Consider the following 27630-nt stretch of genomic DNA (forward strand, 5'->3'; position numbering starts at 1 on the left):
GTACTTTGCGGCTTTGCGCATCCGTTAAACAGATTGATTGACGATTTTCTAATTAAGATTAATTTCAGATGATAACAATAGATTTCATTGGTTCAATTTATAACTTGTAATGTGTATTAACATACATACAATTTACATTTATTAAGTATGGAATGTCATTGTCAATCGTCTGGAATATTATTTTTGAATAGTCTTGCGAATAAGTTGGATTTCACAAATGTGAGGGTTGGAATAAGGAATGATATCTCTATCGAAATAATTGGAAAACATTGGTCAAATAGGGAAGCATACATATAGTCTAGTCATGAGGTAATTAAATTAGTATTTCATTGTTACCGTAGGACTCAGGCACTTTAGTTTTTCGTCAAAGTTATTCTTTTTCTGTTCCTTAATCAATTTTTGGTTTGTAATAGTCAAAGTCTGCTTTTCTTTTTCTAAATTTGACACAATTCCAGAGACCAACTAAAATTACAAATAGAAAATATATTAATAGTAATCGTATGTTAATTTATGAATAACAAAAAAATAATTACTTTTCCTTGTTGGAGAATTCTTCTCATTGCTAAATTTCTCTTTTGCTGTTGGTTTTTCTTTTGAATTCCTGTCCTCTCAGCCTTACAACCTAATTGTTTCTTGCGAGTCATCAGATATTTCTTAAGGAATTTGCAATTCAAACAAACATTGTTTTCAGTAAGTCCTGTGCACCGGTTAGATCGTATGATTTTTCCGTCTTTCACAGCGCTACATCGGGACGTCACACAAACATTCGCTAGTGATAGTTCAACAATTCCATCACACACATTGCTTACTTCCACGGCACCAATAATGTTAGATAAATCTTCAATTACATTGAAATTAGTCTTAACATTACGGGGAAATATTTGTTTTCCATTGAGGAACAATTCCACCTTATTCATGGAGACAACTGAGATTGTTTTTATTACAATTTTGCGATCTGGAGAAAATGAATGACTGAAACACACGAGGGTTTTGTTAACCTTATCTTCTTGCCACATCCACGAAGAGGAAGGTAGTTTGACTCTCGCAATAACATCAGTGTATGTAGCTGGGTCAAGGTATCCTTCCATTTCTGTCTCCCGTGCTGTTTGTTCTGAATTTTCTTGTAACATTTCTTCTGTCATTTCACCCGGTGCTCCAATCAGTTCATCCACTTCCATATCATTTGGTTCAAATTCTACTCTCAATTGAGATTCAGATTCAGATGCCATTTCTTTTTCAGGTGGAATGTGTAGGAGTGTTTCAGTAGTAGGTTCCTGGAACATGTCTTCTGTTGTTACACATGGTAATGCCACAGGTTCAGCTGCTTCCATATCATTTACTTTTCCTTTTTCAGCGTCAAGTTGGTGTATAGCTGTAACATAACATGTCATGTTTTTAAAAATATATCTTATTACACTTAGTTTTTAATTTACCTATGCTATTTGACGTTGACTTCTTTGCATGTGATGGGATCAATACATTGGTGTTGTTATTCGACAAAAATGATTGATTGTCCAACTGCAGCTTAGGATTAGCAGCTTTAGACTTTGCTGTTATATTTCGATATGGTGACTTAAACCTATCACTGTGAACATACTTCTTTGCAGCAGGTCTTTCGAGTACGCTGACATCATTTCCTGTTAGAAACATACAGAATTAGCAGTATTAGTATAAGTTAACATTGTCATGGATAATTAAAATTTGAGAATACCTAGCAATTTACTGGGCCGAGCACCTGATTTTAATTTCCATTTCGGATAACTGTAAAACACGCCTTGAATATCTCTCCCTTTGAGTATGTCGTTCTCTTCAAAATGAATACTGCAAATTCTGGACTGGCAAGTGTGTCCTGGCTTTTTAATAATTTCCTGCCAGGAATTTAGACACAACTTCGGTGGATGGAAAAACGCAAGACTTTCATTTTCTTTGTTATAAGAAGATTTACAATTAAAAACGAAACATGGTTTGCGTGTCATTTTACATTAATCTGCATTTCCGCCATTAAAACGTGAATTCTTCGTTTCTGCAGTAAGCCATTCAGTTAGAGATTGTGTGGGCAGATGGCAGCACTTTCGTAGTAACCATGCCCTGAGGAAAGATCATTGACGGAGAACTTTCAATTTTTTTCTTATGGGACCTTATAACACAGACAGTGGGAACCATTATATCTACAACCATGCAGCAGACCAACTTGGACACAAATGAGATTTTCGCATTTGTGAAAATCGCGCAACGCAGGATAATTTACTGCTCTATAAGCTACATTTTTCGAACTGTTTTCCATTTTGTTTTCTTACGATAACTGTAATTTGTTTAGTAGTTTGCCTGTCCAAGATGAAATTTTAAATAAAAGCTTATTAACATCTCCTCTAAAGTAATAACTACCAACTAAATTAATCTGAAATTCGGTCGAATTTAAGGCTTGGCATTTTCTACTGGAAAGATTGCGCACAGTAATCAAAGATCTAAGTTAAATGCCATCTGTTGTGTAAAATCTAAGCACGTGCATTCATACAGCTTTTCAGATAAAGCCAGTTACTTTATTGCCTTCACGTAAGAATTAATTCTTTAAAAAATCTGTTATTGCAATAATTAGAAATTACATTTTTTTTTCGTTTAGGTTTCGCTTATAATGTCGCTTCATAGAAATTTTATTAATGGGAGAATGGCGAATGTAAACTGCTAATGGCAACGCAGTGTTTCAACCAAAAAGAAATTGTCTGTGGTGGTGTCGACGGTTTCGCCGAAACTGAGAATCGGCGATTTGCGAGACAATATTTTGTTAAATAACAACTATTTGTGTCATTTTTTAAGCATAACACATAACACAAGGTAAGCTTGCACCAAATACACACATTACAATTATTTAATAAAAACAATATGTAAAAAGTACAATTGAATAAGTCAGGATTCAATCTTGCACTGCCTTTATATGAGAATTACATGTGTTTACTCACATTAATATTTAGAAAAAGAACTTAAATCATTTTCATTAAGATAGTTCCCTGTTCTTGGTGGGGGATGTAGATATAACTTGATCTCTGTATTCAGATGGCTGATGATGCACCAGGAATGGATGTTGATGAGGAAGAAGTAGAACAGCCTTCATCTTCTAATGTAAAAGGAGATCGTAAACGTTTTGAAGTGAAGAAGGTAACCTCAAAAAAGGATTCAAAATTCTCACTTACTAATTTTAATACTTTTTCTTTTACATCTCTTAGTGGAATGCTGTTGCTTTGTGGGCTTGGGGTAAAAATAATTTTTTCTATCAAAGAAACAGTAAAACAATTTCTCCATATTCCATAAAATCTTTCAGATATTGTTGTTGACAACTGTGCCATCTGCCGGAACCATATCATGGATCTTTGTATTGAATGCCAAGCCAATCAAGCATCTGCTACTAGCGAAGAATGCACAGTGGCATGGGGTGTCTGTAATGTAAGTACACTTGTTCACCTAAATTACCCTTAATTTTTCATAGACTTATAAGATAAAGCGATAAATAATATTGTTTATCTAAAATATTTCAGCATGCCTTCCACTTCCATTGCATTTCCCGTTGGCTTAAGACTCGTCAAGTATGCCCCTTGGACAATCGCGAATGGGAATTCCAGAAGTATGGACATTAAGAGTATGTCCTTTTTGCAGCACACTTTATTTTTAATTATTATTACCGAGTTTCATCAATGAATCCGCCACCTGTCAATCTTTTTTTTTTGCTTTTGTTGGATTACAAGGAAAAAGATTGAATAAATGTCATTCAATAACTTTAATCCAATTTGCATAATCTTTGTTCCAGGAATAATTTACTTGTAAAAAGACCACAACACAGACACGTGCGCATGGATCTAAAACAAAATTCGTTCGTGATCGCTAGTGAGCAACGATGCCTACTGAAATTAAGATTCAGGGAATCCAAATCAAAGCAAAGGCATACAAAACTTAGGATTCATTTCCCTGGACATTTTGTCTGCTTTGGAAATTTTGAATTTTGTTGGTGAGGAGGTAGACAAGTAGTAAGTAGAAACAGTAAAAGAAAAACAGTATCCTGTTTTTTTATATCAGTAGTAGAGTTATAGGATTAGATCGAATTAATAATTTAAATCTAATTCCATAACTTTGTCAATAGCGAGAAACATATATCCCTTCTTTAAATTATAAATGGAATGAAGGCTACAATAATTTATCGTTAAACAATTGCTTTAGAAAACAGTAAGACAAAGAGACTTAGGCAAAATCCCCTGATAGTTTCTCATTAGAGAATCGGGACTCATAGCCAATTTGCCTCCATAAACGAGCTTTGATGAAGACGGAGAAGAACCTAATACGTCGACCGCCAGATGACACGTCGACTGCCTGGCGGCTTTACGGTTATTAAATTAAACCAAACTAGCTAATCTTAGTAATTTTTTTATTAACTTTACGTATGAGTAACCAAGAATCTTCCTTAAAAAATTTATTTTAATACCAATATTATTTTACAACTATTTTTGAAAATAAAAAAAGACTTATTTGGCAAACTCAACTGACATTCTGTTGGTATGGTTTTATTTACAATTTATCTTTTTAAAAAATGGAGGATACAGAAACATTTCCTAGCCAAAATTCGAATGTTAAATGGATTCCACTAAGTATCACGGCAGAATATCCCGAAGGTAGTTTTGCGTAATATTTTCTGGTTGTATTGATCTGGATATCCGTTCATATACATAGGTGATGTTATTGGGAAATTGTTGGCATTTAGTTCAATGCTTCCTCATGCCCTTATTGTCAGCTTTATAACATTAATACTTTTTAGAAGGGATCTGCATACAGTAAGTTCTTTTATTACTTGGATTGTGTACCTGTTTTACATTAATGTTTGTTTTTTATCTTTAGTTATCATATCTTGTTGGATTGGTACTGAATGAAGGGGTTAACTATGGTATAACTTGTCATCCATGTTTCTGTAAAGTCTAGTACTGAAGATTTTTTTATTGTAGTGCTCAAAAATACTCTTCGTCAAGGAAGACCAATATTTAGGCCTAGTCTCTTGCATGAATATGGCATGCCGTCTTCCCATAGCCAATTCATGTGGTTTTTTACCACATACATGTTTCTCTTTATTTGGGTTCGTTTGAGACACATAAGAGAAACAAATACCGCTTGGGTTTGGATCTGGAAAACTGCCATCTCACTTGCATGCCTTGTTACATCAATAATTGTTGCAGGATCAAGGTTTCAAACACATTATATTGTGATGATTTTAAACTATTTATTTTATGAATTTTATTATTAGGATTTATCTTCAGTATCACACTGTTTCTCAAGTAATAGTAGGAGCATTACTTGGGTCAGTATTAGGAGTGCTCTGGTTCTTAATAACTCATTTTGCCCTTACACCTTGGTTTCCAACTGTTGCTTCATGGTTGGTTTATTTTAAACAAATAATAATTTATAAATCTCATTAAGCATAATCTTTTTTATTATTTGGTAGGAGGTTGTGTGAATGGCTGTTGGTAAGAGATCAAACACTTATCCCCAACGTTATATGGTTTGAGTATACATCCCATCGGCATGAATCAAAACATAGAAGTCGAAAATTGGTCTCAATGAAATCCCAATAAAACTAGCCTGAAAGTAATGCGGTAATCGGTAGCTGTGGTGCAATCGCTTGTCTGTTCACTGTGCCTACAAATTTGTTATTGTTATGGAAGTGCATATTTCATGAATATTCTTTTAAGAAACAGATTTTGCTGTATTAACTTGCCAATATTGTCATTTGATATTCTTAACATGATTGAATATCTCACAATTACACTGGTTTGAAAAGGGTTATTGTCATGTAGTGAAAATGATTTTATTATCCCAAATTGTACAATGAGTTCAATTTACATGTTATTCATCATCCAATCCAAATTTGGCCTTCATTTTTTCTATTTCTTCTTTCTTTTTGTCTGTGTCCACCTTCTTGAAAGCCTTTGTAGGTTGATAGTAAAGTACCACAAGGTAACGATTGCAGACATTGAACCCTGAAAGATGGTCACAAGCATTTTTGGCATCAAATATATCTTCATACACAACGAAAGCTGTTCCCCTAGTCTCTGGAGTGTTACCCCTATTAAATGGAAACATTCAACGTGTAATAATCAAATTAATTTAAATATTATTGCCTACACTCGGATTTGTCGTATTGCTCCATATTTTCCAAATATATCATACATTTCTTCAGATGTAATCTTGTATGGAAGGTTTCGAACATAGAGGATTCTGTTAACTTCAGGGGGTAACCGCACCTGAAAATATTTAAGTGTTTATATAAATGCCTAACGCTAAATATTCATAAACAATAAAATCTGAAACAATGCTCTAGAATTATTATTCCAATACATTGGTATCATGATAAAAAAAATTACCTACATTAAGTTTTTTTTGCATAGCCATTGCCATTTTAATGAGTGGATGTAGATTTAACAACAGGAGATCACTAAATTTTCTAACGCTAGATCTAAACTTGACAGCGAGAACGCCGCTTTGTATTCAAAATGGCTGAGCTGTATTTTTCAACAGCAGACGATGGAACATATGTAAAAAGAAAAAGCGGAAGCAACGAAAAAACATGGGATGTTGCTCTTTTGCTTAAAAATTGTGCCTAATTTTATAACCAATTAAAAATACTAGCTAGATTGATAAAGCCCCTAAATTGACAAAATAAGATTTTCATTCGACGTTTTTTTTATTGGCAACGTTCTTATTGAAGTCTCATGGTTCTAGCAGACGAACATGTCAAAAATAAAAGAACATAAGAAAAAACAAGAAAACTTTCTATATCTATCGAACCACCCGAATCCCGTCTTCTATTGGTGGTTGAATCGCAAGTTACGATGCGGATGGCCACTGTAGTAGTAGTATAACCCAAACTGATGCGCTACCGCCGTTGTAACTTTAAGTAGAGGAATTTTTAACTTTTCCCAGTGCTGTGTTTATATCAAATAATTACCCAGGCATCAGGAAAACACCTGAAAATTTTGTGCATTAACAGATGTCTTCCAATGAAAAAACTGAAAATGGTTGCACAACAGATGGTCCACAGGTTTCTAATGGACATATTACAGGTTCTGCAGTTGCACGCTCACGTAAATATTAAATTAGAGAATTCTTTGTTAGGGGCAGTAATTAAATTTTCCATCATACACAGCAAGCATGCCTTGGTTTGGAATGGACATTGGTGGAACTTTAGTAAAATTAGTGTACTTTGAGCCAACCGATATTGCCCCAGAGGAAGAAAATGTTAGTTCTTCAGAGGTTGAAACCCTTCATAATATACAAAAATACCTTACAAGTAACAATGCATATGGAGAGACAGGCCATAGAGACATTCATTTGCAGGTATTTATAAATAAAAAATCCAATGTTTCACTTGAGCAATTCTCACTGTAGCTATTTTAGATGAGCTCTATTCCAATGGGAAACAGAGTAGGAACTTTACATTTCATAAGGTTTCCTACCTCTGAAATGGAGCAATTTCTTCAGCTTGCCAAATCAAAAGGATTTGCTTCTCTATCTTCAACAATTTGTGCTACAGGTGGAGGAGCATACAAATTTGAAAAAGACTTTTTAAGGGTGTGTACAATTTAAGCAACAATCTTATTTGTAAATATGGAATTTATAGTTACTTTTTATTTTCGCATGTTATTTACTAGGTTGTCCATTTAAACCTGCATAAATCAGATGAACTGGAATGTCTTATAGGTGGGCTTTTGTACATTGAGGAAATTAATCCTACTGAGGTTTACTATTGGGAAAACCCAACAGACGAGAGCACTTGTGTCAAAAAGACGTACAATTTCAAGGATCCATATCCGTTTTTGGTAATTCCCTTTATTTTCCCTTTTTTGAATGCGGTTGTTGAGCATATACTATTTCCTGTGGTTTTCAGCTAGTAAATATCGGTTCAGGGGTGAGCATACTCGCAGTTTACGGTCCAAATAATTTCAAAAGGGTCACTGGTACCAGGTAATTTAAAAATAAACAGATTAATTATTTAGTTTGACAATTTTAATGAAAAATTTAGATTGTGAGATTATTCATTATTCGTTGTATCAAAATTTATATAGCTTGGGTGGTGGAACTTTCTTGGGACTGTGCTGTTTACTCACCGGATGCCAATCTTATGAAGAAGCTATCGCTCTCGCTGCCGCTGGTGACTCAACGAAAGTTGATAAGAAAGTACGAGATATTTACGGCGGTGACTATGACCGGTTCGGCTTAGACGGCAATATTGTTGCAAGTAGTTTTGGCCAAATGAATTTGCCAGACCGACGAGCCGAGGTTTCCAAAGAAGATCTAGCCCGTGCAACACTAGTAACCATTACTAACAACATAGGCTCAATCACACGAATGTGTGCCCTTAATGAAAAAATAGAAAGAGTACGTCATATTTCAATTCAACTCGCCCATTTATTAATTCAAACAATCTTGCTTTTCAGGTAGTTTTTGTTGGCAACTTTCTTCGAGTTAACACGTTGTCGATGAAACAGTTAGCGTACGCTATGGATTTTTGGTCCAATGGTGCTCTGAAAGCCCTATTTCTCGAACACGAAGTAATTATAAGAAATATTTAACAATAATTGCCAAATTTTAAAACAATAATTTTACAAGGGTTACTTTGGTGCCGTCGGCTGCTTGTTGAGACTCGTGCACATACAACCGACATGTCTGCCTCCCAAAGAGCACGATTCTTAGTTCGTCATTGTATATGACATGCAAGTTCAAAGATACTGCTAGATTCTGTTTTCTGCCAAGGAAATTCCAGCACAACATTCTCAGCTCAGACAATAATGTTAAATTTTCTTATGTAGCGTAGCTGCTCATTTTTTGAGCATTTCCCTCCCCCACCATCTCTTTAAATGCCAGCAAAAAATTGGCAGCCATAAAACCAAAAAGACAGTAGATTTATATGTATCACTCTTCCAATTGACATTGATTTTTCTGTACAAAATTTGGGTCTTTATTGTTATTTCTTAATGAGCCAGATTTTTGACCAGTTTATTAAATATGTCGAAAGTGTATAACCGTCACACCACTCGGGGCAATTACAGCTTGTATTGGGATAGCGTTGCGGGAATGTTCAGTTATTTGTCATGATGTTAAGTTATTTCCTGATTCCTGATACGATAACCCATGAAGAATCTGACCGTAACGAATATATGTTAGATAAGCATTATTCGTATGGTCTACATACTCTTCCTGAATTGAAAACTACACTAGTCGAAAGGTTAATATTCGATGTGTACTTTGTCTTCCGCGTTTCCTTATCTCGCGATGAGGAAAGCAAAAATCCACCCTTCAACGAGACCTTTTATGCATTTGGGTCGAGGTTCTTGGCATTCATAGTTGTTATAATACCTCTCCTGCGTGTCCACTTATCCGGACTCCAGGATTACCGCTGGACAATCCGTCGGTCTTACTAAAAATTTGGCAACCTCTTCAATCCATCAATAACGTTCATCAATGGGACATCTGAGCTTACCAGTAACAATAGGTGCGTTGAATGTATATTTGTTGTATACGTAAAAAACAAAAGCCTTGATTTCTTTAAACGCTAGTTTTACTAATAAGGATGATTCATAGTTAATGGCCTTACAAGGACCAGTTCTGTGGAAATTGCTTTTAACAGATTCCTTTCCTGCAGGTTCTCATGGGGGCTCGCCTTCCTAATTTCGTCCTTTGTTGTACAATAACAACTGCGAAAGCATGGAAGAATATGTTTCTCTTACCTCGCCCAATACGCCGGTGTCTCCTCTTAGCAATGCTTGCACCAGCCCAGGTGAACTGCATGCGTCCATGTCTGGGAAAGTTTGTGGAGTCTGCGGAGACAAGGTTTGTGTACAGCTTTTTGTTTTCTTGCTGATTATCCTGCAAACATTATTACTCATCTGCCTTTCATTGCATGCAAATGAAGGCTTTAGGTTGCAATTTTGGAGCCACTACTTGTGAATCCTGCAAAGCCTTCTTTAGACGGAATGCCCTGAAAGGAAAAGTATGTTGGTATTTTTGGCCTGCCATTGAATTTTCATTCACTAATAGCAACTCTTTTATAGGAATTTCGTTGCCCATTTGAAAGCAACTGTAAAATAGATGCTGTTACACGCAGGTTCTGTCAAAAGTGCAGACTAAAAAAGTGCCTTGATATTGGTATGAAAAAGGAGTTCATCATGTCCGAAGAAGAACGAACTGTAAAAAGAAGGAAGATAGAAGAAAATCGCATGAAGAAAACTAAACCAGGCAGGACAAGTAACCCAAAGAACAACCCAAAACAACTGATTCATCTGCTAAATGGTGGTGGGAACAAAACCAACCAGAGAAAAAGTGACATTAAATCTGAAGCTGAATCAAGTTTCTCTGACTCAGATGTCACTACCAGTCCCCCAGATAACTCTTCTGAGGGGTTCCACGAAAGCCCTGCCTCCTTGAACAAAGGAACATTAATGAATAATCGTCAACAGTTGACGTCTGAACCCAGAGGTATTTTCTAGTGTGGAAGTTGCACTTTCATAGTTCCATCAACTGTTTTCTTGCACTATAGGCAGGATGCTTGAAATGTCTCCCCCAGAAGAATGCCCAGAAGAAAGCTCTCCGTCCACTGGCTTGCTGCGCAGTCACTCCATGATGAGTGTAGCCGATACCTTCAATATCAATCTGCAAACCATGGATGCTTTACTGAATACTGCCATTTCAGCGGAATACAACGTTGTAGTCGACTTAGTTCGGGGTAAGGATACCAGTCCATTGTCACCCGTACGCGACCGACAATTAAATGAACTGGAAGCAGCCAAACTACAAGAGCTGGTTGTTGCCAATAAAGCTCTCCTGGCACCATTAACGGAAGATGGCCCCGTAAATGTATGCAATTCAATTTCCAGTAATTTCAAACTTAGGACTTAACGCCTTTTTTCCGATTATGAATTACCAGCTTCATTACGACTCCGGAGATCCCACGTTACTAAATGTTATAAATCTAACCGATATCGCCATCAGACGAATCATCAAGATGGCCAAGAAATTAGCGGCTTTCAAGACTCTTTGCCAAGAAGATCAGATCGCCTTGTTGAAAGGCGGGTGTACCGAGCTGATGATTCTACGCGCGGTGATGTCTTACGACGCCGACAAAGGCTGCTGGAAGGTATGTGATTAATAGCGAATGAGTAGGTTCTGTAAGGTGGGGCTGACGAGCTTTCTCTCGCACTTGCATAACACAGATACCTCATACAGAATCCCACATGAATCACATCAAAGTGGAAGTGCTGAAGGAAGCACAAGGAAACCTGTACGAGGAACACCAGCGTTACATTCAGTCATTCGATCCACAGTGGCGCTCGGACGAGCACATTATGCTGTTGCTCTCCGCCATCACATTATTCGACCCGAATCGGCTTCACGTTATACATCGGGATGCCATCAAATTAGAACAGGAATCCTATTACTATTTGCTGAGACGCTACTTGGAATCGGTGGTGGGTGGATGCAAGGCCCGCTCCATGTTTCTCAAGTTGATTGCCAAAGTTTCTGAATTGCACATACTTAACGATAATCACGTCCGAGTTTACTTGGATATGAATCCCAAAGAGGTGGAGCCTTTGCTCATAGAAATCTTCGACTTGAAATCCAGATGATGCTGACGATCTCAGTCGTCTAGTCATTTCGAAGCAGAACATTCAATAGGAAAGCAACAACGTTCAGGGCCCGTCTTCTCCACTTTTTGTGTATTACTGCTCCGTTCTTAGCTCGTTAAGTTTATCTGTATGAAAAGTTTACGTAATTCTTTTTTTTTTTTGAATTCCCATCGCGCCATTTACTGTTGTATAATAACCCATACATAAAATTAGTTTGGTTTTGTAAGAAAAAGGGAAACGACAACGTACAGTGTGCCAAGATTCCAAATGTCTTTAATAACTACGATGGCATTTCGTCCCGACTGCCACGTCTTTTGTAATTTTCTCTTTTTTTAGGAGATGACATTTGATTGTCGAGAAAAAATAATAATACAGCTCATGCCTGTGTATGTATTAAGAAACTTTGTCTTCGGTCGCAGGCAGTTGGGTTTGTCAACATTGTCGGGATACCGATTAGATTACAGATCAGTCGTGCCTGCTGTCGCTAGCGTTGGATTTCGTTATCGATTATCTTCCCCCCACCTTTTTTTTTTTATCCCGCCACGTCGGTGAAGTGAATCCAAGAAACCCCAAACGCTTCGTGAAAGGCGATGGCTTTACAAGATTCACGGATGCACTTGTTCTTCGATAACATCTTTTTATTTTCATTCGATTCGGCACAGTTATCGTTCAGGAAGGGTAAATATTACATTTTATTTTATTATCATTTTTTTATGCTCGAGATGTTCTTGTGTACTAGAAAAGGTTTGCAATGGAAGCAATCGATCCCACCGGCCGTGAGCACCCCGGCTTTCGCTGCACGCACTAGGGCGTGGTGTTATCCTTGACTGGCGCCACTTGTCTCCTCCCAATGTTTTGTTTCGGCGTAATAGCGCGGGGCGATATTACATTTTTAAAAAAGTTGATGACCAGCAGCCGTACGGTCCACGCTTCTTAACGACTCGTGAATGGGTCATTTAAAATCAACCGCCAGCAAGAGGGTAACTTTGAAACATATCCACGTCTTATACTAATTGTAGAACTCAAGTCATCCATCACAAAGGTGAAATAGGAAACTTTCTGTGCGACAGCGCTAAAAGCGTTCCGACACGCTTTTGTTGGTGCATTGTTTGCTCGCGTTCTCGTGCCACGCATCACGCCAATAACCTTAACATTGTCTTTAATTGATCTGGAGCAATTCGCCCAGGACAACGAATTTTGGATACTGCCCTAAATTTAGAATGAATGATTTGAATTTCGCGCGTTTAATCATTTTCACAGAGGTAAGAACAAAACAAAATTTACATCAATAAATTAAATTGGCATGACTATCTCTTTCGTTTTCCAAATGTTTTTCAAGGGATGCGAGTATAAAGTGAAAAGCAAATGTGCTGGCATTTATCAGAGAGACGTGAAAAATGTCCGATCGATGGACGGAATCCTGCCCAAGTGGTTGATATAGTGGGACTGTTGCGGTCAGTGTTCGCTGTCGTCGAGTCTCTGATTGAACAGCCGGCCAAAAGAAGAAGAAAAAAAGAGGCCGTTTGGATGGCCAGATGGATGGGCAATGCTTTTCCCCCCACTTTTGCTTGGATGTTCAGTGGCTAATGGTGTCGACTCTCGTGTCCATCTAAACCAATCTAATCTGTAGCTATAAATAGTTGAGCAAATTCTCGTCAGGAAAGACAAAGACAGATACAAACACCAGCCAAAAGGAATGCAATTGTAATGAAGAATAGTAAGTGCTTCCATAGCACCACTTTGTTGAGTGTTGCCAACGGTAACTGTAGAAACCAGCTGATTTCTCGGCATTCTTCAACGTACCGTAAGAGTAGGGATTACAAATCGTGTCTTGATTAAATCTCCAAAAACACTGTGCAAGGACACCGTCTTCCTCTGCGAACCGTTCGATAAACTGACGTCGTTTATGCCGCAGAGAGAACGGACATTTTTCTCTTATTCAAATGAAACCGAGTTCCTTTTCATCCTCTCCATTCGGATTACATCAGCTTTTCAAGTGCATCCAAAAGAAATGCGAAACTGTCTTCCCGACATTTGAGACTGATTATTGGTAGCAACAAGGCCGCAGCTGCTGTCTGTCTGAATATCGGCAATAGTGCAGTGCCATGGCCCGATTGTTTATTCGGTCACGTGAACGGTTGTCACCAGCTGGTAGATGTCCAATATTAGACCGTGTGGCGTGGCGCTTGAGTAAATAAAATGCGCCTTCTGATACACATCTCCTCGAAGAATGGACAGGGAAAAATTGCTCACACAAGACGAGATGAAGTAGCGAACGTGGGACACTGTCATCATGGTCGAGTTCCTGGGCTGATGGAACAAGCGTTCTCTTAATAGATATACTGTATATATTTTATTTTTTTTTCGGAAAAAATGGGGGGTCGTCCATCAAGATGAAAAGAAAGGCATAAGTCACAAAGCGAACAGTTGGCTGTGTGTAAGAAAGTTTCGCGTGTGTCGGTGCCGCTCTTTAATGGTTGTATGGGCCATTAAAGAAAGCGTTCTGTTTGAATGAACAAAACTGTGCCATTGAAAACCAACTTTTTGTCATGTTCGCCTTCATCTTTTCTCAATTCATCTCTCCGCCTTTTGATGTGCACACCCTCATTGTAATAATAAAAGGAAAATCAGTCTTCTAAATGCACCTTTCATTTTAATTTCATTATTAGTTCAGCTGGAAATACATCATTTTTACTCCGACAAATGCTGGGCCATGATAGACCTACACAGTTCAGCCCACCGATCGATGCAGTTCTTATCGAATTAATTCCAGAAGGTACGTACTGTACATAGTCTGTTGAATTACGAGTGCGTCGTTTGTACAATGCACATGTTGGATGTATGACAAGAAAACGCGAAAAGCGTGTATATATACCTAACCGCCTCAATTGCGATCTTGACTGTGGCTGCACAAACTCAAGTGATTTCCCGACGGAGATGATAAATCAAGAAGATACAGTCCCCTATAAGCGTACGGCCCATGTGACCTGTCTTGGAATTTAGAGTATAGCAGAGTATATAGTATTCCTCTATATAGACAATGTGCTCAGGATAAGCCGGGAAGACGTCGTCCTGCACGAAACATACGCAACTAAATTTACGGTCGATGTTGCTAGGTTTTTCTTTTGTTTTACCCGAACACACGACTGGAAAATAAGCCATCAGGGATAGAAAGAGGGGGGAAAAAACGCAAGAAGAAGACATCTGTTTTCACTATTGACTGAGCTTGGAGAAAATGATATCAAAGTCGATTTAGCCCGACCATAAAAACCGTCAGACGGCATGTGGATACGTCAGTTTATCTATAGTTTTGATGTTGTTTACAAGCTGAGTGTCGTACCCAGTACAGAGAACATTGACGGGAAAGATTGTGGGTGTATTTCCCGCTGAGTCTGCGATCCATACAAATGCATCAGTTTTGCTATTCCTTCCCCTCGTTTTCTCAATGTCTTTGCTTTGAGGTTATTCGTCGAAAAGAAAATTTTATCTTGCCTATTCCCTTCACGTCCTTGACTAACCTTTGCATCCCTATAAAAAGGTTTACACAAAGCAGACAGGTAAGGTAGTTAACCTCTGATATTCAGACGTGCTGCAGTGACGAGATACGGATCCCTTTTGTTAGCGATCTTGCATCTGGCCTACACGTGACGACGGCCAATCTTTTCTTTTGTGTTCAGGCCAGTAACTAGAGATCCATACTGTGTGAACCAGCAACAGGATTACCTTCGTAACTGTGAGTTTTCTTTTCATTTGTTTTAGTTTGTGTACCTGGTGGGTAACAAACAATCGTTGGCTGGGAGCCCACCTTGTATTGGAAACCTTACGTTTGGGCTCTATTCATACTCGTTATGACAAGAAGTAACATGGTACGATCAATATATGCACCTGTTGATATTTGTCGAATGTCTTTCCTTAAATCAGAATTCAAAAATCAAAATGCTGAATGTACATTTACGTTGCAAATTTTAATGCAATTATTCATGTAAGAGATGGACTATCGTAGCCGAAACACACCCCTTTATTCGTATAGTTTGTGTACATATTAGACGAAGACGATTGGAGAGTTCATTGTGATACCTAATATTCAGGAGGTTTGCCTCATTTTTTCTGTACTCGTTTTCTTACTCGTTAGAAACTCTATGGGTTCTCATTTTCTTGCAAACGCAAGAAGGTTCTCGGTTCAATCTCGGACATTCTGTGCATTTCCGCATTGAAACCGGATCCTATCGCGTTGTATTCCATTTATCTCTGCTGTGCCTTTCATTATTTCTAAAAAAACCAAGCTTAGAAAAAAAAGGGGGGGGGGAAACATACGTAAACAGATTCCTGCATCAGGAAAGATAAAGAAATCATTAAAAAGAAAATAAGAATGGATTTTTTTTCATTTCCTTTCGTGGCGGATTGAGTTGCCTATTGTAAGTTTGATTCCCTCGTTGGAAATTTATCGGTGGTTGGGGGGGGATGTAGAGATGATAGTAACAAGACCATCAAGTTGTCATTATTTCAACTTTTATTTAGTATGCACGACAACAAGGGTCGTTTTCTTTAATTATTCGGCCAACTGCGTTTTGGGACTACTCGGGTGTAGTAAGTTATACTACACCCTGAATACCACTAGGTCATTTGCTAATTTCCCAAAGGGGAGGTTCATATTCATCTGCTTATCGTTTTACACGCGGCACATGTTGAATGCACGAATAAATTCGATTCTTTTTTATATTCGAATGCGTCGGGATTTGCTCTAAATTAGTCGTCTGTAGGAACGCGTAATAATGAATCATCCAGGGTCTATTGGTTACTAAAAGTTGTGCTCCACGACGGACGTAATACGGAAGCAATTTCAAAGTTTGTTCTTGTGTGGTACTTTTGATTCGTTTACGATCGCGCGCCGTATTATTGGAATAAGAAGTAAAAGGGACGCAATCTTCTACTCGATCTCTTTAACTTTTTCTTTTCCACTTTCCATTTCCTGTTTTTTGCTGTTCCACCGGCTCAACATCACGAGTTAAAGACGTCATCGGTTGTTATTGACAGCACGTTGTAACTTTCTTTCGGATTGTTATACATTACATCCCGTATAGATGTCTTGAAGGAACCCAATAACACTCAACTGGAACGCGGATGTATGGATAAGGACTCACGTGTCGTGCACGATCAGATCGATACACAAAGGAAACAGACGGTATAGAAAGCAGACATTTTAGAGTATTTACGACTGCCTTTGTCAACAACTCATTGCAGCCTTTTCGTAGATATCATTTGCTCTTATTAAATTCTTATTTAAGTCGCCCAGCCTTGGGATTAATTTTCTATTCCGCTGACAAATCTGAATAGATTCTGCTTGTAAAAATCCCATTTTGCATGCTTATTAAATCCTATTACGTTCATTGCAAAACTGCGTGCGTGCGAACCACTCCACATGGCAGGCATCGAAACTTGCATCATGTCCTAGATGCACCTGCTGCTTATCAAAATACATACACGTATTGTGTATACTCTAAAGAGAAAAGTATATACTATACTCAATCGCAACGATGGTAATCTTCATAGTATATCTACGCAAGAAGGATCTTATTAGCGATTGATGCATCGTGAATGATTCAACGTGGTGTACGTGCCTTCCCATTTAATTGTGAAACAGCGATCTGGGTCTATATATCTAGATGGCACGAGTCCCGATAAAAGTAATGCAAAGCTTTAGAGTTGTTGTGTCTACATTACTGTTGTATCTCATCAAAGAATCTCATCCGAAGATGCTGTTCTTACAAAATGTTGCGCTACATGAAGTTCACCGGGGAGCACTAAAAAATGTAACTATACTAGCGTGTCGTGATGGCGTGCCCAAATTTAAATGAGACTATGCATAAATCATCAGCAAGGCGACAGAGTATCGAGGAACTAAACACAAACCAATAAAGAAGTGCGGGCAATTCGTTTGAGAGCTGCTAGATTTCTTGGGTATAGGGGGGGGGGGGAATCCACCGTTTTTGTTAGATTGCGTTTGTACTAAAAGGCGAATGCTGCACAGCAACGAGATAGTCGTCATCAAAGTCTTTGTCCAACAAATGTAGAGTGGATACAGTAGGTTTCCCTTTTGGATGCGATCCAACAGCTTTGCAGCTATTGCGAGAGGGGGCAATCAAAACAAACAGTTCTTATTCCGAAGATTCACAATTCATCGGAATGGTTTCTCTCTCGTAGGAGGAACATTGGAAATCCTTTCGCCGTCATTTCCGTCCGCAGCGCTCTTGTATACGTGTATCTTGTTCTTTTCAAACAGGTCAGGTTAAATGGCTGCAAATAAATTAACTCGGGCATGTCGATCGTCTTACTCATCGATTGCACTATGTGCTTTACAGGGGGCAAAAGAAAATTCTCATCAGACAGTAGAGCGTGAGAGTGCTGGTGCATCGTGAGAATATTCCCGAGTCGATCCAGCTGCACCACTGCATTACAGTAGCGGGTGTGTATAAGATCTTACTGGGCAGATTTCCCATTTTTTACTTTTCTCTTTAGTTTGAATTTCTTTTCTTTTTTAACGTAGATAGAACCTTTTGCGTGATTCTTATAGATGTACGTATTTTCCACTTGACGACGCTTTGGAAAGAACGACGAATTTTTAAAAAACCTGTTATGCAAATGTGTTTGCTCACTCGGATTCACAAAACGATAGCTCTTAAACAAAATTTATAATTATAAACAAGTGAAGTGAAACAGAGTAGTTGGGTTTTGGTATATTTCCTTCTTGTAACAATCAAAGCGCTTGACGTCATAACATTCAAAAACAAATGACATGCAAAATGTATATATATATATTTAACACGAATTCAGGGTTTGGCCAGCAGCTAATGTATGTACAGCATTTCTCTGTGATCAGAAACAGGTGACAAAAGAAAACGCAGTCTATATACCGAAAACATTGAATTGACACGAACGATGTTGTTTTGTGGTTATAGGCTGGATGGTCGCGACAGCCTGTGCGTTAACAGTTTGTGACGGCTGCAGCTGATGGGTTGTTAGCGCCGCTGATAATGATGGCGTCAGCCAACTCGTCAAATGTCATGAAAGACGTCTTGGCTGCCGACGAGGAACACTGGGGGCAGGTGTCGGATGTAACGGACGAATAGGTCATCGGGGTCAGTTCAATCACGGCCGATGGCTGGTTGTGGGGTCTGCTGTGAAGATGATTGCGATCGACCATGTTTTTATTGGCCGACTTGCCTTCGGCAACTGGAGATGAACCGACGGGATTGGCCGTGATTTCAACCGTACTCGTTGTCATCGGTTCAAATGTTGGATGCTCGTCGTTATTCATCATTTCACCGTCTTCCGTCTCGCCCGGAAGCAGGATCTGCACACATGATGTAGCACATTCAGCATCACCCTCAGACTCTGACTAGAGATTCACAAAAAGAAACGCGAGAAGAAAAGGAGAAACAAGACGAATACGAACGAAATATTCGACCAAAACGAAGAAAAGACCCAGAAAAAGAAAATCATAAAATGAAATAATTCAAGATGCTCCAGATACGAATGACACGTAACTATAACGGATACACGTAAACATTATTTTTTCTCTCGCATTGCTCGTAACGATCTTTTGCTTCAGCGAAATAAGAAGCGACTGCGTATATCAAATGGACTTTGAGATGCCACTATCGATACGAGGGCGTATAGGTACTCCATGATAAATCATTTTTCAAATCCTCTTTTTTTTCTCTTTCCCGAAGGCACGATGTAAGAGTGTTATGAATGATGATGGCTCCCCAATATTTTTATAGAGAGCATTTCTATATAGGAAAACGCACCGCTAGCCGCCGACCAATAGAGAAATCATACAAGAGACATATCTATAATAGAGGAGAAGCTTTTCTTTGGTGGGGTGGGCGTCCATTGCTGTAGGTTTAGAACCATCAGCTTTGGCATTCGTTTAGGTGAAGGCGGCCCTCATCCGATCCATCAACGTCCCGCCACTCTTCGAAGCGAATCCTTATTTCCTTGTCCCTATATAGCACTCTATCAAGTACCACTTCTTTTCTATCTGGAATGCTATCCGCTTTTTTTTTCGCCAACGTGAGTGTCTGTGCCCCCCTTTTCTTGGCAGCAAATATCGTCGTCCACAGGCTAAAAAGTCGCTAAAGTCACCCAGTAAGGGGGCTAAAAAAATCCTGATCGATTGTGTCCCGATCATTTTATCTCATCCCCCCCGTTTTTTTTCTTCAATCTATTCCATTGAGTTACCTACGTAGGTTGTGGTATCGGCTAAAAACAAAAGAAAGGATGTACTAAGTAAATGTTTGATTTACAAAAAATCAATTAAAACGATGCCACGATCAATTAAGAAAATAATTCACGTCATGTCTTCTTCGAATGCAAGATGCAATCTAAATGTTTGTTTACTTGGGTGTAAGGTAATAATGCGAGCGGAATTCTATCTAGAGGCTTACCTGAGCTGATTGAATCATCTGATTTGAGCGTTGATGAGAGTCACGCTCTCCGTTGACGGAACGCTTCCGATTAACAGCTGAAACAGCATCAGCAGCCATGGCTCCAATCCCTGGATGCATGACGCTAGCTGCTCCGCCAGCTGGAACGCTAGTCGAAGCGGAGTGCGCTGGAAAGCAAGGCAAAATGCGCTTGAGTTCCTTCCGGAAATTGTCGTTGAGCCAGGCATAGAGGAATACGTTGTAGCAGGTGGATGACATGGCTATCGTGTGAGCCAAAAAGCTGAGAATCCGTTCAACAAAAGAAAGAAAATGGACTTGAATCAATTGAAAGGTAGGATGAGAAAGGTGATCAACTGACAAGCAAAGATTGTAGTATTTCCACCAGGCCATTCCGTATTCGGCGTAGAGGTCGTTGAGCAAGTTGATGAGATTGAGGGGCATCCAGGAGGCTCCAAAAATTGTCACCATGGCAATCAACATGCGATTGGTGCGACGTTTACGTTCACGATCCAGTTCCTCTCCGCGGCAACTCCTCAAACGGATTTTAGCTTTTTCACGGCTGCGGTCAGCCAATTTGAGCGACACCTATTAGGCAGTCATCTTTTATTATTATAATTTTTTTTTTTTTCAAGTCACAACGATCGATAATTGGCCTAACTCCTTGGCGGAGGAATGATGTATACAACCATCGCACATATTCCTATGTGACCATGTCGCTAATGAGGTCTCTTTCTTTCTTCTTTTTGCTGGCTAAAAACAAGGCCACTGCCAAAAACTAACTGATCCACGCGTGCATCCGTAATAATGAATCTCGTCCTCCGTAACGTTCAAACTAATTATTCAAGTTGACTAGATCTCGTGGCAATTAACAGCGAAACTATATATAACAGTATATGCTTGAACACGTAAAGATTGATAGTAAATTCTGATTGCAACGATTGGATCGAATACGTAACATTCTGCTGCGAATTGAAATGGAATTTTTCGAAAAGTGGACATTTGATTGGCACCCAAACAACTGGATTTTCGTTGAAAACAGTTTGAAAGTTGAAAACAAAGTTCTTCTCCCGATTGACTTATTACCCGGAAACGTAGTCATCAAGCGTTTGGAGAAGTTGAAAGCTTTCTGACGAGTTCTCGCATTTGAAACAGTTTCGAACCCAATCAAAGCCGGAAACGAAAAAAGAAAAAAAAAAGGACGAAGTAGATTGATCATTATTACCTTAGTGTAGGCGAAGGCCATAATAACGAAAGGGACAACAAACTGCATGACGGACGTAACGGCTCCGTAGATTTGCCGGTCAGAATCCAACGTCCTTTTTTAAAAATGTGAAATTAACATTCATGGGGAAAATATTGTCGTAATTTTACCAGCTTTCTTCGCAGTAGGTGACGTTGCCAATGACTCGAATATCAACAAAAATACCGTAGGGAAGAGTGGCACAGAGAGCCACTAACCAGATGATGCATATCGTGATCCAGCAGGTGGTCATCTTCATCCGTGGGCGGAACGGGTATAAGATGACAAAGAAACGATCGATGGCGATGGAAGTGAGCGTCAACGTCGAAACGTACACCGACGTCCCCTGTAGCAGCCAATCAATGTCACACAAAGTTTGAAAGTTAAGTCCTGTTGACTTAAAAATCCACTAGCACTAAATTCATCTTTTAGTCTGGATATGTGCAAAGTGCAATGGTGAAACAGATTCAACTAGAATCCTCTTTGCTTCACTCAACGTAGAATTGTTTGAAAGCTTCTTCCAAGAAGCAAAAGGCTCCACATCATATTTTTGAGTCGATTGAATCAGAGTTAAGTGTTACCTGTGAATATGCCACCAAGTGGCAAAGGATTTTGCCAAAGATCCATTCTTTGAGGAAGAAGTAGAGTGGTGTAAACGGCACAGCCAATACGCAGAGCAAAATGTCAGACAGGGCGAGATTGGCGATGTAACAATTGGTGACTGTTTGCATGGCCTTGTTTTGTGCCACGACGAACACGACGAGTACATTTCCCACCAGTCCCACCGTGAAGATGACGGCGTACAAGATGTAGATGTTCACCTGAACGGCCGGGCTGCTTTTCAGGTAGTCCTCCTCGTTGGTCCAATTTGCCCAGTTCGTCCAATTCGTCGTGTTACTCTCGTACACGTTATTGTTATTGACGCCAACACCACCGGTCGTCAAGAGCAGACTACTGCTCACATTGTTGATTGCCATGTCGTCGTCAAGCATTTCATACGCCATCTTGGTCTATTTGGTTTGTTAATAATAACAGGAACGTTTCTCGTTTTGACGTGTCAGATGTCGGGCGGCTGCAATCAGCAGCCCGACAATAATGAACCTGCCCAACCAGAAAAAAATTGTAAACAGGGGGAAATAAGACTATTTAATTTCAAAGCCATGACGACAAGGAGAGTTTTTTCGATGTGTATATGTGGATATACACGTAAAGAAGAAGAAAAAAAAACTCGTCCTGGACGTGTCAGCCCAGACATCTTTCTCCTGCAGTGATGACGCAATCAACCGAGACGAGCACACATCAATTTTTTGTCACCAAGTCCTTTCATCACTCCTTCGTATCGAGGAATCCACGAGCATTTTTTTGTGTGGAGATGATTACACTTTATGATGAAGATGTAGCTGATGAAAGCGAGGATTTTTGTAGCATCGGGCAACATCAAATGAAAACGTCGTTCGTGTTTTGTTTTCCCGTGAATTCTTAATTTTAAGAAAAGAAAAAAATCCGACTTCATTCACGGCTTGGTGGAAACTTGTCATCCTCTTGATTAAACTAACAAAGGGACGATGAAGGCATCAAGTTTCTTTGAAAAAACGCGAACCGACATGCCAGAAGCTTCCCACGGAGTTTTCTTATTCCTCGAGAAGATTTATTTTTTGTCTACTTTGATTATAACAGCGTTGATGCCTCACGCGATGTCGAATGCAATCAGCGATCAACTGTCTACCCCGCAGTTTCACGTACTCAAAAATAATAATAAATTCGATGCTTCTCTCTTATAGGAACAAGAAAGAAAAGGGGCTTGAAAAAAAAGGACAAACAAAACGACATTATTGATTATATTAAAAAAAAAGGGGAATGTTCTTTAGAATAATAATAAGAAATTGGAATATGTATCTAAGGAAAATCAATAGGCAACAACCGCAGCTGTCAAAATGTGTATACAAATTCACTATTGAGGTGAAGATCAATCAGTGAATCTATACAGAAAGACTGTGTTATATAACTTTTAAATATTGCACACCGACTTAAGTCAAATGGAGTATGGCTGTCATTTTCTTGAACGTGGAAAAGGTTTTGCCGGAAGTCTTTTTGATTTGTTTATAGCGTTCGGACGTTTTTCAAAGTGCCATGTATAAAATGTTATTTTTCGGATGAGGGCGTCTTACATAAAAGAAACGAGTTAATGGACTATGTACGTATATACCGTACACAAAACATTATGCCATGTTTCAAGCTGTAGACGTACTGCTTTGTATACAATCACAGATTTAAAAAAAGAGGAATGCCATTTCCGTCTTCCGTACAAGCTGTAACGTATACACAGAGGGAAGCCAGTTCCGGTGTGGTAAATCCACCGCCTTGACTGGTTTAATTCCGTCATCAACAATTGATGGCGGCGGACGACACAACGCTGACTTTGACTCACAACGCTTATCAGTTACATGGTTATTTACCGACACAGCCAGAAAATAACGAAGTTAAATGAAACCGGCTAACGGTGTAGGCGAGGATTATGTAACCTCAAATTTTTTAAGACCTTTCACAAAACAAGCTTAGACATGATTAAGTCTTTTCATCATTAGTCAAAACCTAAAATAACCAAAGATTATTAGAAGAAACAACATCTTTTTCTAACCGGTACAAATTAGCTGTGTGACACAGCATGAATCATAATGAACCAAAAGTTCAATGCGTCTTGTTTACTTACGTCAACCTAGTGAAAGAAAAGGCATGTTTAATACCAAATGTTTCCCAGAAAGAAAACTGAAAAAACAACGTGTGTTATGATTAACTTAAAAATTTCGAGTCTGGCGATGGAAGCCAAACAAAGATGGCGGTGTCTCGACAACTAGGCAAAGACGTGAACCAGGGAACGATTGCTAGGACAGCATTAATGTCTAATGACCAGGCTTCTGGAAATGACAAGGATTGAGTCTAGTAGTCACGCTAACCCTGGGTTATAATCTTTGGGTAATATATTAGCTACTTTTGTCAAATGAGAAAAAAAAAAGATGATCCAAAGTCCACTTTTACACGCCACCCACTGTCCATTTGTGGTAGGGCAGAAGTATGAACATTGATTAACTCCAACCAGTTCCATATATTTTCTGGGCTAACAGTCTTGATGTTACGCTATAACTCTGTATAATTTGAGTTCGGGAAAGTGCATCAAACACACGACCAGTTGTAATGTGCAACGAATAGGATTTGTGTTTTCTTTGGCTGCAGGCCATTTTGTGTTGGCAAAGAGAAATGCCTATAAATCTAAAGCTCTATTTTCGAATAGAACCTAAATACTTCAACGAGTCTGAATAGTTAGAATGACTGCAATACAAAAGAATAGGTTCATCAACAAAGCCAAGTTCGCATTTGCGAAAAGTTCTAACTCTGAACAAGTTGAAAGTCGAAATGGCGTCGTTGGCGACGAACACTCGACGACTAAGTCGATTGTTCTTTCTGCAACCCGAGTTTCCGGCAATGCAATTAAAATGTAATAATGTGGTTTTAAACTTTGACTTAAAAATAGTGCATTGTCTATTTTTGAAAAAATAAAAATGGCGTGAAAAATGATAATAAAGGTGAAATGTTTAAATTTTTGTAGTGGTTCCAATTCATTCACTATAATTTGCAACGCTGTTCGAAAGTGTTCAGTTAATGGTACGGTGTGGCGCCCAACTTTCAGTCTTGTTCTGCACCATGCACGAGTTAGCAAGTTGGGTGCTTAAAGTTTTCCTTTTCGATAAAAAAAGATCACGTGCCTTTTATCTTGTAAGTCCAAACAACGACAAGAGACACTGCCAAACACAACAGCTGCTGTTAGACAGATCCTGCCGGCCATTAAGAAGGGCATCCATAGGTAGTAAGTGTCCACTTCCATTTGAATCGACCCTTTGCCCCCTTTTTTTGTGTGTGCTCGTCTAGTGTTTCGTAGTTATCGATACACCTCTCCCGAGGCAAGAAACTAACAATAGTAGTTGGTATGTCTGTTTCTTGTTTTTTCTTCTTCGTTATTTAAGTCGATTGAGTAAACAATTGGAGTAGCCGGTGCTGTGGGTTGTTTATCGATTTGGACACGAGTTTTGTACAGAGTCAGGTACAGGATCAGGCACGATGTGCTGTTGAAAACAAGGGCTGAGAATGATACCCAGCATTCTTGGCTCCCATTATTATCCTCCATATTTGCTAACGATTATTTCAGTTTAAGATTATTCTTTGTTGTTGAAATCTTTTTGGCGCCAAATCGCTTTCTTGAAGAGAAGGCGATTTGGCGCCAAAGCCTCTTAGCATTGTGCTTGTTCAAACATGTATTGGTGGGATGAGTTCTTTCACGCTTTTGATTCAATCTTTTTTTCAGAGTTGAAAAAAATGATCGTCAGTTGTGCTTTTTATTGTCCATCTCGATTAAGTTCAAAATGGCTGTCATGGAAAGTCCAATTCGTCTGTCTATGCTGAATTTAATGCTGATGGAGGGGGTGGGTTTAAAAATTTCGTTTGATAAATCGTTATATTGATTCAACTATTTCATACTGTCGTAACTTGAAAAAAAAATTATTTGTTTTTATATTGCGCATAAATTTCTGGGGACGGGTGCGATCTGATCAATCATCAATGTTGATACCCTTGATCGCACTATGAAACATGAGGTCAATTTCTTTTTGTCTTGTTATATCAACGTAAAAGCTCTTCTTTATCTTCGACCGATCTCCTTTTATAACCGGAAGTGATTCTCTTTTTTTTGTTTTTCCTGACAAATCGCTGAGCGTTAATAGGGAAGGAGGAAAAGAAAAAGAAGGTTTGCCTGTTCTGCTCCAACTTAATTATTTCGCTTCCTTTATTTTCGTATCAAAGGATAGACATAATATCAATAATGATGCTACATAAAACGTTGGGTTGTTTTCACTTTTTTAAATTTTTTTACTAAACGCACTCGCCGCCTGTAACTGACGTGAAGGATGTGGTCGATCTACTACCCGAACAGCAGATCCTCAATGTTCTTTATCAAAGTGTTCCCTAGTCTCTTTCTCAATTCGCCTCACTTGACGTTGCTTTCAAACTGTAGCCCGCTCTACAGTTACAGTTTTGATATCCAATTTTCCGTGCATCAACGCACTCTTTTCTGTTTTGTATAAAGATACTCTTTGAACCAAAGTGCCATTCCCAAGAGAAGAACATCCGGTTTTTCTATCCTATATATTTTTTTAAAACTCGTGTTAGCAAACAAAATGGGCGGAAGAGTTTTACCTTTGTGTTGTCTGAAGTGTTTTCGTAGTGGAGTAGAGCATTTGGTAGAAGACGGGTACACTATAAACGAATTAAAACGGTGGTGTTGAGTTAGATTAAGGGACCCATGGACCTCTATCCATTGGCACAGTCGATCAGCAACTGAATCCAAGGCGACCAGACCTGGCTCTGATAATATTTCCCACCCGTAAAGATCAAGCGGGAAAAAAAAAAACGTGAGAAGCTTCCGAGCGCACATGCCAGTCGTGAGTGAAGTGGTCCTTCCTCCTTTTTTTATTTTATTTCCCACCCCTTGCGGGACCGTAGCACAGGCGCGATCGGGATGTGTCTTGCAACTCGCCAAGTATCTTCAAAAAGAAAGTAGGGGGCGTAGTTTTTTTTTTTAGTTTTTGTGTGTCTTCTTGTATGTTATGAAATGGAGAGAGCAACATATAATCAGCTCCAGAGGCACACAGAGGATCCTTCAATCTTATCGGTCTTCCTCAATTCCTAGGGCGATATTGCCTCCCCTATTTCTTTTTTGTTCTAGCTAGAATATTTGATACAAGTTGGCCCCCTCCAGCCGGTTGGCTCCGCGTAGTACTTGGACAGATTGAAAAATTCTTTAGCCTTGCCATCAAACTGGAAATGCGAATATTAGGTTTTCTTTTTTTTTTTTTTGTTCACGAGTCCTTTAGGTATGAGGTGGGGAAATATGGGAATTATTCGCATGTGTTCCCATCGGACTTTTTCCGCCGTCTTTTTGTGTGCGTGTGTGCAAGGAACACGGTTTAAGAGGCGTCCGTTTTCCATTCAATTCAAATTTGAATCCCAATGTCTCGATTCAAACGGTTGGTACAACTAATGGAAAAGCATTCACGCTCGAGTTTGTCGCATGTCAAGTCAGAAAGCCTTTGTTGTATTAATTTCCTATTCACGGCTGCCTTTTTTAAAGGCATTCCAAGTTAGGACAAAGTTGACCGCTGCTAGATGATCACGCCATCGTGTTCCGACATATTCACGCGCGTGAGGCACACACGGAAATAGACGATGAATGTGTAGCTAT

At 39.0% G+C, this 27630-nt stretch overlaps 7 protein-coding genes and 1 long non-coding RNA gene across 16 annotated transcripts in view; 4 read left to right on the forward strand and 4 right to left on the reverse strand.

Annotated features, from left to right (window-relative positions):
• LOC116924213 overlaps positions 1 to 27630 on the reverse strand; it is a 104019-nt gene that overhangs the window by 35721 nt on the left and 40668 nt on the right. The gene's annotated exons all lie outside the window — the stretch shown is intronic.
• LOC116923753 lies at positions 92 to 2170 on the reverse strand. Its single transcript, XM_045175522.1, has 5 exons — positions 1712 to 2170; positions 1434 to 1637; positions 534 to 1372; positions 337 to 462; positions 92 to 247 (listed from the first exon to the last, which is right to left on the reverse strand). Exons 1-5 carry the CDS (start codon positions 1974 to 1976, stop codon positions 212 to 214), a joined length of 1470 nt encoding a protein of 489 aa, XP_045031457.1. The 5' UTR covers positions 1977 to 2170; the 3' UTR covers positions 92 to 211.
• On the forward strand, positions 2674 to 3773 carry LOC116925355 (RING-box protein 1A). The gene is made up of 5 exons (XM_032932028.2): positions 2674 to 2832; positions 3052 to 3153; positions 3222 to 3249; positions 3317 to 3438; positions 3531 to 3773. Exons 2-5 carry the CDS (start codon positions 3052 to 3054, stop codon positions 3627 to 3629), a joined length of 351 nt encoding a protein of 116 aa, XP_032787919.1. The 5' UTR covers positions 2674 to 2832; the 3' UTR covers positions 3630 to 3773.
• On the forward strand, positions 4381 to 5817 carry LOC116933959 (dolichyldiphosphatase 1). 2 transcript variants are annotated; one of them, XM_032941613.2, is made up of 6 exons: positions 4381 to 4655; positions 4745 to 4814; positions 4879 to 4924; positions 4983 to 5217; positions 5279 to 5407; positions 5477 to 5817. In XM_032941613.2, the coding sequence occupies exons 1-6, from the start codon at positions 4618 to 4620 to the stop codon at positions 5604 to 5606; spliced, it is 648 nt and encodes a 215-aa protein (XP_032797504.1). In that variant the 5' UTR covers positions 4381 to 4617; the 3' UTR covers positions 5607 to 5817. The 2 variants fall into 2 exon arrangements, with proteins under 2 accessions (XP_032797504.1, XP_032797503.1); XM_032941612.2 differs by having other exon boundaries at positions 4383 to 4655; positions 4714 to 4814.
• LOC116933961 (splicing factor 3B subunit 6) lies at positions 5824 to 6561 on the reverse strand. Its single transcript, XM_032941615.2, has 3 exons — positions 6400 to 6561; positions 6157 to 6275; positions 5824 to 6097 (listed from the first exon to the last, which is right to left on the reverse strand). The coding sequence occupies exons 1-3, from the start codon at positions 6427 to 6429 to the stop codon at positions 5878 to 5880; spliced, it is 369 nt and encodes a 122-aa protein (XP_032797506.1). The 5' UTR covers positions 6430 to 6561; the 3' UTR covers positions 5824 to 5877.
• Positions 6774 to 9099, forward strand: LOC116924217 (pantothenate kinase 3). 2 transcript variants are annotated; one of them, XM_032930717.2, is made up of 9 exons: positions 6774 to 6928; positions 6984 to 7115; positions 7178 to 7368; positions 7429 to 7602; positions 7683 to 7850; positions 7919 to 7995; positions 8097 to 8409; positions 8469 to 8582; positions 8641 to 9099. In XM_032930717.2, the coding sequence occupies exons 2-9, from the start codon at positions 7022 to 7024 to the stop codon at positions 8722 to 8724; spliced, it is 1215 nt and encodes a 404-aa protein (XP_032786608.1). In that variant the 5' UTR covers positions 6774 to 6928; positions 6984 to 7021; the 3' UTR covers positions 8725 to 9099. The 2 variants fall into 2 exon arrangements, with proteins under 2 accessions (XP_032786608.1, XP_032786607.1); XM_032930716.2 differs by having other exon boundaries at positions 6783 to 7115.
• LOC116924216 (nuclear hormone receptor HR96) lies at positions 9339 to 12043 on the forward strand. The gene is made up of 7 exons (XM_032930715.2): positions 9339 to 9523; positions 9674 to 9861; positions 9944 to 10021; positions 10083 to 10506; positions 10568 to 10884; positions 10955 to 11164; positions 11241 to 12043. Exons 2-7 carry the CDS (start codon positions 9736 to 9738, stop codon positions 11652 to 11654), a joined length of 1569 nt encoding a protein of 522 aa, XP_032786606.1. The 5' UTR covers positions 9339 to 9523; positions 9674 to 9735; the 3' UTR covers positions 11655 to 12043.
• LOC116924223 (prolactin-releasing peptide receptor) lies at positions 18374 to 26893 on the reverse strand. 2 transcript variants are annotated; one of them, XM_032930719.2, is made up of 7 exons: positions 26586 to 26893; positions 21923 to 22442; positions 21473 to 21687; positions 21324 to 21417; positions 20460 to 20686; positions 20102 to 20381; positions 18374 to 19050 (listed from the first exon to the last, which is right to left on the reverse strand). In XM_032930719.2, exons 2-7 carry the CDS (start codon positions 22343 to 22345, stop codon positions 18637 to 18639), a joined length of 1653 nt encoding a protein of 550 aa, XP_032786610.1. In that variant the 5' UTR covers positions 22346 to 22442; positions 26586 to 26893; the 3' UTR covers positions 18374 to 18636. The 2 variants fall into 2 exon arrangements, with proteins under 2 accessions (XP_032786610.1, XP_032786612.1); XM_032930721.2 differs by having other exon boundaries at positions 18374 to 19005; positions 26586 to 26892.

Source organism: Daphnia magna, linkage group LG6, assembly GCF_020631705.1.
Source record: "Daphnia magna isolate NIES linkage group LG6, ASM2063170v1.1, whole genome shotgun sequence".
In the NCBI taxonomy this organism is placed as follows: domain Eukaryota; kingdom Metazoa; phylum Arthropoda; class Branchiopoda; order Diplostraca; family Daphniidae; genus Daphnia; species Daphnia magna.

Excerpts from the sequence above, each read along its gene's own strand:
- LOC116924216 (XM_032930715.2), top strand. The coding sequence starts at position 9,736 with ATGGAAGAATATGTTTCTCTTACCTCGCCCAATACGCCGGTGTCTCCT. Across the intron at positions 10,022-10,082 it reads GGAATGCCCTGAAAGGAAAA|GAATTTCGTTGCCCATTTGA; the intron begins GTATGTTGGTAT and ends ACTCTTTTATAG. Across the intron at positions 11,165-11,240 it reads CCGACAAAGGCTGCTGGAAG|ATACCTCATACAGAATCCCA; the intron begins GTATGTGATTAA and ends TGCATAACACAG.
- LOC116933959 (XM_032941612.2), top strand. The coding sequence starts at position 4,574 with ATGGAGGATACAGAAACATTTCCTAGCCAAAATTCGAATGTTAAATGG. Across the intron at positions 4,656-4,713 it reads CACGGCAGAATATCCCGAAG|GTGATGTTATTGGGAAATTG; the intron begins GTAGTTTTGCGT and ends TCATATACATAG. Across the intron at positions 4,925-4,982 it reads GAATGAAGGGGTTAACTATG|TGCTCAAAAATACTCTTCGT; the intron begins GTATAACTTGTC and ends TTTTTATTGTAG.
- LOC116924217 (XM_032930717.2), top strand. The coding sequence starts at position 7,022 with ATGTCTTCCAATGAAAAAACTGAAAATGGTTGCACAACAGATGGTCCA. Across the intron at positions 7,851-7,918 it reads AGGATCCATATCCGTTTTTG|CTAGTAAATATCGGTTCAGG; the intron begins GTAATTCCCTTT and ends TGTGGTTTTCAG. Across the intron at positions 7,996-8,096 it reads AAAAGGGTCACTGGTACCAG|CTTGGGTGGTGGAACTTTCT; the intron begins GTAATTTAAAAA and ends AAATTTATATAG.
- LOC116933961 (XM_032941615.2), bottom strand. The coding sequence starts at position 6,429 with ATGGCAATGGCTATGCAAAAAAAACTTAAT. Across the intron at positions 6,276-6,399 it reads CTATGCAAAAAAAACTTAAT|GTGCGGTTACCCCCTGAAGT; the intron begins GTAGGTAATTTT and ends AAATATTTTCAG. Across the intron at positions 6,098-6,156 it reads GCAATACGACAAATCCGAGT|GGGTAACACTCCAGAGACTA; the intron begins GTAGGCAATAAT and ends TCCATTTAATAG.
- LOC116924223 (XM_032930719.2), bottom strand. The coding sequence starts at position 22,345 with ATGGCGTATGAAATGCTTGACGACGACATGGCAATCAACAATGTGAGC. Across the intron at positions 21,688-21,922 it reads ACTTGGTGGCATATTCACAG|GGGACGTCGGTGTACGTTTC; the intron begins GTAACACTTAAC and ends TGGCTGCTACAG. Across the intron at positions 20,687-21,323 it reads TGGCCTTCGCCTACACTAAG|GTGTCGCTCAAATTGGCTGA; the intron begins GTAATAATGATC and ends ACTGCCTAATAG.
- LOC116925355 (XM_032932028.2), top strand. The coding sequence starts at position 3,052 with ATGGCTGATGATGCACCAGGAATGGATGTTGATGAGGAAGAAGTAGAA. Across the intron at positions 3,250-3,316 it reads TGTTGCTTTGTGGGCTTGGG|ATATTGTTGTTGACAACTGT; the intron begins GTAAAAATAATT and ends AAAATCTTTCAG. Across the intron at positions 3,439-3,530 it reads TGGCATGGGGTGTCTGTAAT|CATGCCTTCCACTTCCATTG; the intron begins GTAAGTACACTT and ends AAAATATTTCAG.
- LOC116923753 (XM_045175522.1), bottom strand. The coding sequence starts at position 1,976 with ATGACACGCAAACCATGTTTCGTTTTTAATTGTAAATCTTCTTATAAC. Across the intron at positions 1,638-1,711 it reads TCGGCCCAGTAAATTGCTAG|GAAATGATGTCAGCGTACTC; the intron begins GTATTCTCAAAT and ends TGTTTCTAACAG. Across the intron at positions 463-533 it reads GAATTCTCCAACAAGGAAAA|TTGGTCTCTGGAATTGTGTC; the intron begins GTAATTATTTTT and ends TTGTAATTTTAG.